The sequence below is a fragment of the Lygodium microphyllum genome, chromosome 27 (genome assembly GCF_053477565.2).
Source record: "Lygodium microphyllum isolate KBCC chromosome 27, Lygodium_microphyllum_v1.1.10, whole genome shotgun sequence".
Taxonomy (NCBI): Eukaryota; Viridiplantae; Streptophyta; class Polypodiopsida; order Schizaeales; family Lygodiaceae; genus Lygodium; species Lygodium microphyllum.
The window spans coordinates 50,315,150-50,324,547 of NC_141161.1; the positions used below are offsets into that span (position 1 = coordinate 50,315,150).

The window sequence follows — 9,398 nt, forward strand, 5'->3', positions numbered from 1 at the left end:
CGGTGACATGTCTATCGACCTTCCAATTTATATCGAGTTATGTCAGGAGATTGACATGGGACCATAGGATACTTCATACTTGGAGCATCCACTTACTTAATTCGTTGACTAATCGCTTATAAAGGTACATAAGATATGCATTTTAAGTAAGATCATTTTTTAAAGATTTATATTACCGTGCTTTATATGATTTAAATTGATTATGCTAATATCATTTTTTGTCTGTGTAGGTGACCTTTGTGGATACTTGGATCATCAGGATGAGTCAAGGGATGAGCGATGAGAAGTTGCAGGATATCTTCACGCGCATGTCTCCAGATCAGATGGCAAGATTCAGAGATATGGAGGACTAGGAGGTGTCTCGGATATCGTCATGCCACTCTATTAGATCTACTTCGGTGCCATCAGATGCTTCAGCTTCGAGCAGACGAGGTCGACACTCTAGACTTGGGCCAGACAGAGGGAGTGCTTCAGGGTTAGAGGGATGCTGTAGAGATACGAATGCAATGAGCCTGCGGTCGGCTCAAGATACAGGTACTACTCCTCGCTCTCGTGGCGGTTCCAGAGAGCGTGGCTCAGGTGGTTGCTATGGAGACACAGAGGTGGTGTCTTCATCTCGTCGTTTTGCTGGAGTTGCGTCACCTCCAGGATTTGTTACACCTGTGGGCACGTCTACTCTAGTTACTCCGGCTTTTGCTCAACTGTCCGCAGTGGCATCCCTATGGGTGCTACTCCGATAGATACTACCCCGATCGGTAGACCAGATATACAGGGGTCTCCTGGATATGCCCACGAGCGTGGTCGCAGGTGGGAGAGGACCCATCTTAGGCATACCTGAGAGGGGTATGCCTATCTTGTAGATGATATGTTAGGAGCCATCATCATGAATGATGAGGGGAGGAGGGTGATGGCTCGCACGAGAGAGTTGTGCCAATAAGTTTTTCGGCACAACGTCTTGGATCATTGGAAAAACATACCGGAGGGGAGCAAGGACTACATAGTAGCATCCTTGCATAAGGAGTTTCTGGTACTAATCACAGTAGATAGGTTTTCTACGGGCTGGATGATGGAGTGCATGCATGTATATATGTCACGTAGACGATTGGACGCACGCACGGTACTCAAGAGTGGGGCTACAAAGTCCGAGTAGCTAGACGCGGACGACTAGCGTCGATTGAGGGAGGAGGCTACAGATTATCTAGGACGTTGGAGTCAGCATCGTGAGGCGACAAGGGCACGACTAGAGGCCGGAGTGGTCCATCATCTTGGGAGTGGCGGCCACAGGACATATCTAGAGGACTTTGTAAGTTTTTCTTTTGTTTTGCTTGCTTATTTTTTTGTAATATCCTTTGTACTGACAATTGTGTTTTTAACAGTTAGTATTTTGTTTCCTTTGTAGCACTCCATTACAAATTGCAATCCGACCGACCTTGAGACTCGATATGCAGAGAGGCACAGTCTCATTGCATTGATCGACCGATTGTATAGATGCGGCGGCCCTGTAAGTCACTCATATTTCTTGTCCGTAGTTACCATGTTTAATTAGAATGTATTATTGTATGGTGGACTGATGTGTAGTTGTTTCTTTTTTTGTAGAGTCCGTATGCTCCTTTGTGGCGGGACGAGCTTTCGGATGGCGAGGATGTATAGCTCACCCTTGGATCCCTGGAGCTCACACACCCTCCTTTTTTGGTCACCTGATCTGTATAGATATTTTCTATGTAGTAGTGATATCTTGCCATGATTGTACCAGTCGCTTTCATTATGCGATCATGTATTTATTTCATGTATCAGTGTTATGATTTAAGTATACTTTGTCTTTATTTACACAAGCATTGTACACAGTGCAGAAACTATTTTGTATGGCCCCTGTCCTGCCACAAATTTTTTTTCCCTGTTACCGTCGCTATTAGCATTACAAATTTACCTGCATGCGTCGTTATTGGCATCGTTATTAGCATCGCAAAGCGCCGTTATCAGTTGATACCGACGCAAATAGCTATGCTGATAACGACGTTAATACCGACTGTTCTATGGCGTCGCCAATAACGATGTTTTTTGCGACGATAGGGGCAAATTTCTTTATTTATATTTTCGTCACTTTTAATGTCGGTATAAGGCCTATATCTTGTAGTGAAAGTGTAATGTTTGAGGTTGATACAAAGCAAAGTAGAGGTTCTACTCACAAGAGAATGAGGTCTTTTGATCTTTGCTATATGGTACTAGCACTTGCTCTACTCTTGCAACTTTGTGATATCACTTGTACAAGGTTGAAGGCTATATCAAGAATCAAAAGGTCCATAGAATTCAAGTTACTAAAATATAGTTGAAGGCCAAGTGAGGGATGGATGGAAATATGCCATCAGTCCTACATTTCAATGCTCTTAAAAGCAAACATAGAAGAGGATCAACTAACTATACCCTAATCATGCAACTTTGTGATATCACCTACATAGGTTAAAGGTTATGTTAAGAATTAAGAGCTATAGAGAGTTCAAGTTACTAAAATTAGGACTTTGCATAAACCTAGCTTCCAAGCTGTAGCAAAATTCAAGGGACCTTTAGGGTTTAATGTTCAAATAACATAATCACGTTTAGGTTAGAGCTCAAAGCTCTTGACCTCAAAGGGTTCACTATATGGAAACACTTACTATCATGTGCATTTAAGGCCTAACTTAAAAAACCCTCCTCTATAAATTCCTCATGAATAAAACATACCATGTTCTTATTTGACATGTGAACATCCCCATTGAATGATACCCTTTATATGTACAAAAGGTTGAGATGGGATTTATAAAATCACTTATGTTGAATCCATATGATAACCTTACATATTTATGACTACCCCCTCGAGGGCTCACATGGGCCTTGTGCTCCCAAGAGTCAAAGTCTATAGTAAAATATCATAATATTAGAAAAGTTTTGATTTTGATTTAGGAAGATCGGCAAGTCTTCCAAGGTGCAAAATATATTTTATTTAGGCGTCCTTCCAAGTTCCAATCTTCAAAACCAAATATTTTAATCTTTTTGTCGTACACGGTACTATATAATGTGAAAGCTGCATCCTTGCAAGTTGCTATCGTAAGAAACTTTGGACCGACGTTTCTTTTTGATACTATACATAATTTGAAAGCCTTTTGAAAGGGCCAAGATTACCTTGAGTCCTCATGGCTATTTGTTATCTCGCGCAACGAGAAGCGCCTGAGTATTCTTGTTTACCTATGGAGGCTATTTGTTATCTCGTGCAACGAGAAGGCGAGATACTCGTCGCCAGCCAGCGGGTAGACTGCATGCCCACATAGCACATACCCAAAGCGTAATTAAGGAGAGACTGTTTCTGAAAGAGTACTGCCACTGGCCGATTACTGTTTCTGACAGAGAGAGAGAGAGAGAGAGAGAGAGAGAGAGAGAGATGTGTGTGTGTGTGTGTGTGTGTGGAGAGATAGTCTCTTGTGAGTGAGAGAGATGTTGACAAAAAACTTTTTTCTCAATCTCTCACTCACTGATTGAGAGAGGGAGTGTGTGTGTAGAATCTCTTCTGAGAGAGAGAGAGAGAGAGAAAACAGTTTGTCTAAATCACAGATTGCTGTCCTTGATGCTTTTTCTACACAGTTGAACATTTCTACACGTATTTATATACCAGAAGGGCTGGTGTATAAATACGTCCTGTAAGCATGCAGACGACACAGAGAGAGAGAGAGAGAGAGAGAGAGAAAGAGAGGGCTGCTATGGTTCTAATCAGCCATGACACGATCTCCTTCTTCCTCCTCCTCCTCTTCTTCCTCTCCCGTTTCTCCGTCTCGCTTCCCGAATTAGTCGTAGCAGCAGCTGCATCATCGATATCGTCTTCATCCTCTTCCATCTCTTCTTCGACTCGTCATCAGAAGGGAGGATGGATTGACCACAATCGTATCAACAGTCATGCAGGAGGTAGTGTTGCTGCAAGCGTCTGCCAGCAGTTGGACCCAAGCCCCACTCTGCCCCAATTCGTGGACGCGCTCTCCTTCCCTCCCGTCATCCATGTCTCCACAGGCCAGCAGCTCACCATCGGAGCTTACAAAATCAAGCAGGTAGATTTCTTGTTCAAGCCTCAAGGGTCCCTCCCAACATATCGATAATGAGCGTCTTTTGCAGAATTCGGGTTCTCAATCAATAACGACCCGACTAGGCGTGGTTATTAGTCATGACTCCACCAGGGATGCAGCTACACTACTCATGTCAATAACTTTGTTTAAGCCCAGTTGGAGGACCTACTCTCCTTGTGGAAATCTATGCAAGAAGCTGCAACAAAGCCGAGGCTGATTTTTAGCAATGGCCCAATATCTCCCATCATTGGCCATCTAAGTTTCATTGCTTCTCTCCCCTTCTTTCTCTCATTCTAGTCTTTCTCTCTCTCCTTGTGAGTCTTTACCTCTCCTCTTTTCTCTCTCTTGCACTCTTCTCTGCCCTCTCTAGTCCCCTTCATAGCAATTGGTGTCACAATTGTTTGCCTTTAGTGCCCATACTTCCTCTTTGATTTTTAAGAGCTATTTTTAAGCCATATGTGAACCTATTGTGGCCTTGGCAGCTTATTTATTATAAAGTAGTCGTCCTACTACTTGAATGTGAACCAAGTCCAAGCTTGTTACACACCAACAATCTGTCCCCCTCCCATCTTAAACACTTAAGAAATTAAATTTCTTTAAACACTAAAGATGATCATAACTTGGTGGTTGTGCCAATACTCATCTAGGGTATAGGTGGGAGTTCAAGTCCTACTTAATGCACCATTTTTTAATTAAATTTATTCTTTGTCTTTATTTTCCATGTTATTTGCCTTGGGCAAGAACTTATGCAGCTGGGAAGGGATGTTGCTCATCCAAGTTTGTTTATGGCTTGAAAAATGTGAAGCTTACAACTTTTTGCCACGTGATATCATGACCTTGAATTCTTTAGGTTTAGTAGGGGATTTTCCTTGGTGTCTAATAAGCCTAAATTTGCTAGAGACCGTTTTGTGTGGTGTGCTTAATGTTTGGGTGTGGGCAGCCCTTTGCTTGAGATTTCCCAAAGATAACTATCCTAGCATCATTTCCTAAAATCAAACTCCTTTTAAGTATCTCAATTTCTAAAAGTTTTAGTACAATTTATCTTCGACATTCTTACAATGATTTGCATGACTTTGTAGAAGCTCCATCGTGACCTCCCTCCTACCATGTTATATACATTCGGCACAAGTCAAGGAGAGGCTACCTACCCAGGACCAACTCTCGTGGTGAGTCCTATCTAATTCACTTCACTATATAAGTCAAACTGTGTATTTGGACTTGTTGATGTTGAAATTAATAGCAACTCTCCAACATGTTCAATAGAGTGTTGATTGGTCAAGATGCCAAGAAAGGTGGATGCTAACCAAGTTGAACATGCAACTTGAGATCTCGTATTCAACTTTGTAAGAGAATCTTGCCTTTGTGCTTCCCTTATTCCATAGGGTGACAAACAAGGAATCAATAATTTGAAGGAATTGACAATGCGCCTTTGTTCATTGAAGTTTGTATGAAGATGGGGGGTTTAACATATGATGGCTACACTAAATTGATGATGCTCAAGGGGTCTCAAAGCTTGATGGCTACTATAGTTTCTGAAGTTTTTTTCAATGTACTAAAGGAGATGGTTGTCACAAGCTCACTTCCTATGTAAACGGAGGCTATAAAGTCTTAAGGCCTCTTCCTCATTGTTCTCTCTTATAAGTTTAAGGAGATATGCAGGCTAGGGAGAAGGTTTCTTCAAAGATAAGGTGGGAGAATCACATTGAAGATAGACAACACATGTTTAAGGTAGATGAGTCCATACATTGGGCATCGCCAGTTCGAGGGGGGGTGCCTATGGTGCCCCATCTGCATGGTGCAGAGGTGCAAAGCTATTATGATGGACACCCAGAGGCATGGTTCACACACACCAATGAGACTGGTCCAACCTTCTACACCCAAAACTATGTATATGTCAATGACCAATCCCCCAGTGGCTTGTGGTACCATGATCACACACTTGGCATTACACGACTCAATGTGGTTAGTGGCTTGGCAGGGATGTATATCATCAGGTATTGTGGCAATGAAAGAGATCATATGCTCTTAAGATCAAATCTTTGTTCTATTTGAAAGACAACTTGCTAAAGGGAAAAGATAACCATTTATGATTTAAATGTTCAATTTGAATTTAGGACATAGGGCTAAACCTCGAGATTTTGTTCTCTAGATCACAGCTAGAGGAAGAATACAATGTAACGATGGGGATACCACTGATAATCCAAGATAAGCAGTTCTATGAGAACGGGTCCATCAATTTTCCTACTGAGGGGATTTTGCCAAAGGTTAGTGTTGACACAAAGTAGCTTTTAGAGGTGATGCAAAAACCTTTCTTTTTCAAATCATATCAAATTAGGAAATCTTGTCACCAAGTATTTCCAAATTCCAATATTTGTTTTCCAAATTTCATAAGTTGTTATTGGCTTGTTGTGAACATCGAGCGGCCCCGAAGGTACATGCGCATTGGTGCCCAGAGTATTTCGGCGATACCATGTTGGTGAACGGGAAGGTGTGGCCATACTTAGAGGTGAAGCCGATGACTTACCGCTTCAGGATTTTGAATGCCTGCAGCGCCCGCTTTCTACTGTTGAGCTTGAACGGGGGCAAGATGCCGATTTACCAAATTGGGACTGATGGAGGAGTCGTGACGGATGACGTGCCTTACTGGAACGCGACGTCCATTTTGCTCGCACCTGCAGAGCGCACTGATGTGGTCATCGACTTCTCCGGGCTGCCTGCGGGCAGCCATGTGGTGCTCAACAATAGTGGCCCCACGCCCTATCCTAGTGGAGACATCAGCATCATGCCACTTGGCACATATGCAGCGATGCGATTTGTAGTAGTGGTAAGGCTTCAAAAGCATTCATTGTTGTTGTTTGGTTTTAGATATATTTCCACATGCTTTGAGGACTGTGATGTTATAAGCTTCAAATGCAACCTCATACATAGCTTCATGTTCTTTCATGAACACCTTACATGGTACTAACAATCTTTTCTAAGGGAGTTGCAACATCCTAGTTTGTTGTGGTGGGAGACTGGCTTGCACCTATGATCATAATCATTGTCCCCCATGGCAATGAGCTTGAGATGTGAGGATACCCCATGATGTTCTTTTAGAGTGTATCAAAACTCTAAATTTATTGCGCATGGAGGAAGCATATAGTTTGACATGCTCTAAGAACACAATGAGTTTGCAAGTAAACACAAGAAAGATATAGACTTTGGCACATGCTAACAACACTATGACATTTTGCAAGGGAGTTGCTTCATACTAGCATATTATGGTTGGAGATGTGGATCCCAATTACAAGAAGTCAAGTAACTAGTGTTTATCTTGCAAGAGTTGATGTTGACAGTATACCTTATATGTGTAAGGACCATCCGTGATCACAACATGCTAGGTGGGAGATGGCTCCCTTATAAGGACTTGTTAACTCTAGTGCCATTCCTTCGTCCATCCATTGTAGCATTTTAGGAGTGGGGTATTGACATGCCCCTAACTTGGAAGCTCAAGTTGTCGATCTCACTATGTTATTTGGAGCAATGGTCCTCCATCTATCATTGCAACGATGTAGCTAAAGAGTGCTTGATTGAATGCATCCAATTACTTAACAACTTCATGTTGGCACTACTAGTGCTTGTTTGTAGCTCTAAATACGCTTTCTAAAGTGACAGCACTGCTTGATATTGCATGGCCGAAAACGTGCGACTTGGCAGGGAGAGGGAGAGGGCGGGGCGGAGGACGGGGTTGTCGGGGGCGGCGTGGGGTCATTGGAGGAGCTAGCGGGGTTGATAGCGGGGGCGGAGGCGGCGGCGGAGGTGGTGCCGAGGGAGGAGGAGGCGACGGTGCGGAGGCTGCTGAGCGTGGTGGAATACGACGACAAGGACCACATGCCGCTGGCGTTCACGCTGGAGAACCGGACGTGGGAGGAGCCGGCGGTGGTGCTGCCGGAGGAGGGGGTGACGGAAGTGTGGGAGCTCATGAACCTGCGCATCAACGCGCACCCCGTCCACGTCCACCTGGCCGCTTTCCGGGTCCTCAACCAGCAGAACTTCTCCAACGCCATGTGGGAGACCGGCGACTGCTCCCTGCACGTGCCCTTCCCGGAGGCCGGCACGTGCTTCTCCGAGCCCCCCGGGCCCCCCCTCCCTTACCAGCGCGGCTGGAAGGACACTGTCATCATCTGGCCCAGCGTCGTGACACGTGTCCTGGTCCGCTTCTCCCGCCGCGACGGCTCCCGCTTCTCCTTCGACCCCTCGGAGGGCCCCGGGTACATCTGGCACTGCCACATCGTCGACCACGAAGACAACGTCATGATGCGCCCCTTCAAGGTCGTGCGTCGCAACACCTCTTCCCCGTCACCTTACGATCTCTCCTCCAAGTACACCCTATTCCGAGGCTCTCTGTAGTATAAGCAAGTCATCAGCCACGTAAAATTCTAGCTTTAGGGAAGCAAGAAATTGAAGCTACAAAGCACCTTAAAGTATTCAACCCGAAGGTTGTAGTACCCAATGTACCATGTTTCTTAGAAAAAAGTGAGTTTTGAGATATTTGTATCCTTTCACGATCATAGGCAACGATTTATTGTTATACCAAGAACAAGGCAAAAGAGTTTCGCAAGAGCATTGAGTGTATCTAGTCTCGAGACATGACATATATTAAAAGGAATGGCCTTTTCTGGTTTCTTTTTTAAAAAATGCATTGATTTTAGCCAATCCCAACATGACACATAAAAAGAAATGACATTTTATTATGGCTTGTGTTATTTTAATCTAGCCATTGTATGTGTTTGCTTTTTGGAACATGATTCTTCATTCTGACATTTACCCTAATTGTTCTCTCTTTTTCACCAATAGCCATTGTTCACAAAAAGAGGCTTGATGTAAAGTGAAATCTAAAATTTAATATAAAAAGTGAAAAGGATATTGAAAATCATATAATGTGCAAAAGTTCCAAGTATAGAATTGGTAAATATCTAGAACTTGTTTTAAAAGTCGCTCCCCTTATCACAAATAGCACCTTAGATCTTATTTGTTCAAGTCTTATTCAACACCTTTTTGGGGTTATATAGGAAAGAGACCAAGGCCTGAAAGCCTACTCTACTCTTTTGGAAGTCAAGGGCTTGTGATCATTTTGATAAAGGTCTTTGTATCTACTATTGTAAAGGTTCGTTGTAAGCATTGCTAGCATCATGACCAAAAACAAGTAAAGCAAAAGTGTGTGTAAACATGCATGTTCATTTCAATCCTAATTATGTGTGCACTACTCTAAACTACCTTCACATAATGTCTCTAACGAAAAGGAGATCATTTCTCCCTTGTTCTATGTGGTGC

General features: G+C 43.3%; 1 protein-coding gene and 1 long non-coding RNA gene across 7 annotated transcripts; both read left to right on the top strand.

Moving 5' to 3' along the window:
• LOC148012308 (uncharacterized) lies at positions 1 to 1,735 on the top strand. The gene is made up of 4 exons (XR_015689146.1): positions 1 to 124; positions 231 to 1,303; positions 1,400 to 1,501; positions 1,597 to 1,735. It is a non-coding gene; the product is annotated as an uncharacterized LOC148012308 (long non-coding RNA).
• Positions 1,736 to 3,613: 1,878 nt separating this feature from the next.
• On the top strand, positions 3,614 to 8,850 carry LOC148012309 (multicopper oxidase LPR1 homolog 1-like). 6 transcript variants are annotated; one of them, XM_087668767.1, is made up of 6 exons: positions 3,614 to 4,070; positions 5,168 to 5,251; positions 5,349 to 5,428; positions 6,235 to 6,349; positions 6,517 to 6,909; positions 7,782 to 8,850. In XM_087668767.1, exons 1-6 carry the CDS (start codon positions 3,675 to 3,677, stop codon positions 8,472 to 8,474), a joined length of 1,761 nt encoding a protein of 586 aa, XP_087524893.1. In that variant the 5' UTR covers positions 3,614 to 3,674; the 3' UTR covers positions 8,475 to 8,850. The 6 variants fall into 6 exon arrangements, with proteins under 6 accessions (XP_087524893.1, XP_087524891.1, XP_087524892.1 ...); XM_087668765.1 differs by lacking the exon at positions 5,349 to 5,428 and adding an exon at positions 5,745 to 6,079 and having other exon boundaries at positions 3,616 to 4,070; positions 7,782 to 8,843; XM_087668766.1 differs by having other exon boundaries at positions 3,620 to 4,070; positions 5,165 to 5,251; positions 7,782 to 8,842.
• Positions 8,851 to 9,398: the final 548 nt, after the last annotated feature.

Excerpts from the sequence above, each read along its gene's own strand:
- LOC148012309 (XM_087668764.1), top strand. The coding sequence starts at position 3,675 with ATGCAGACGACACAGAGAGAGAGAGAGAGAGAGAGAGAGAAAGAGAGG. Across the intron at positions 4,071-5,164 it reads GAGCTTACAAAATCAAGCAG|AAGCTCCATCGTGACCTCCC; the intron begins GTAGATTTCTTG and ends ATGACTTTGTAG. Across the intron at positions 6,080-6,234 it reads GCAGGGATGTATATCATCAG|ATCACAGCTAGAGGAAGAAT; the intron begins GTATTGTGGCAA and ends TTTGTTCTCTAG.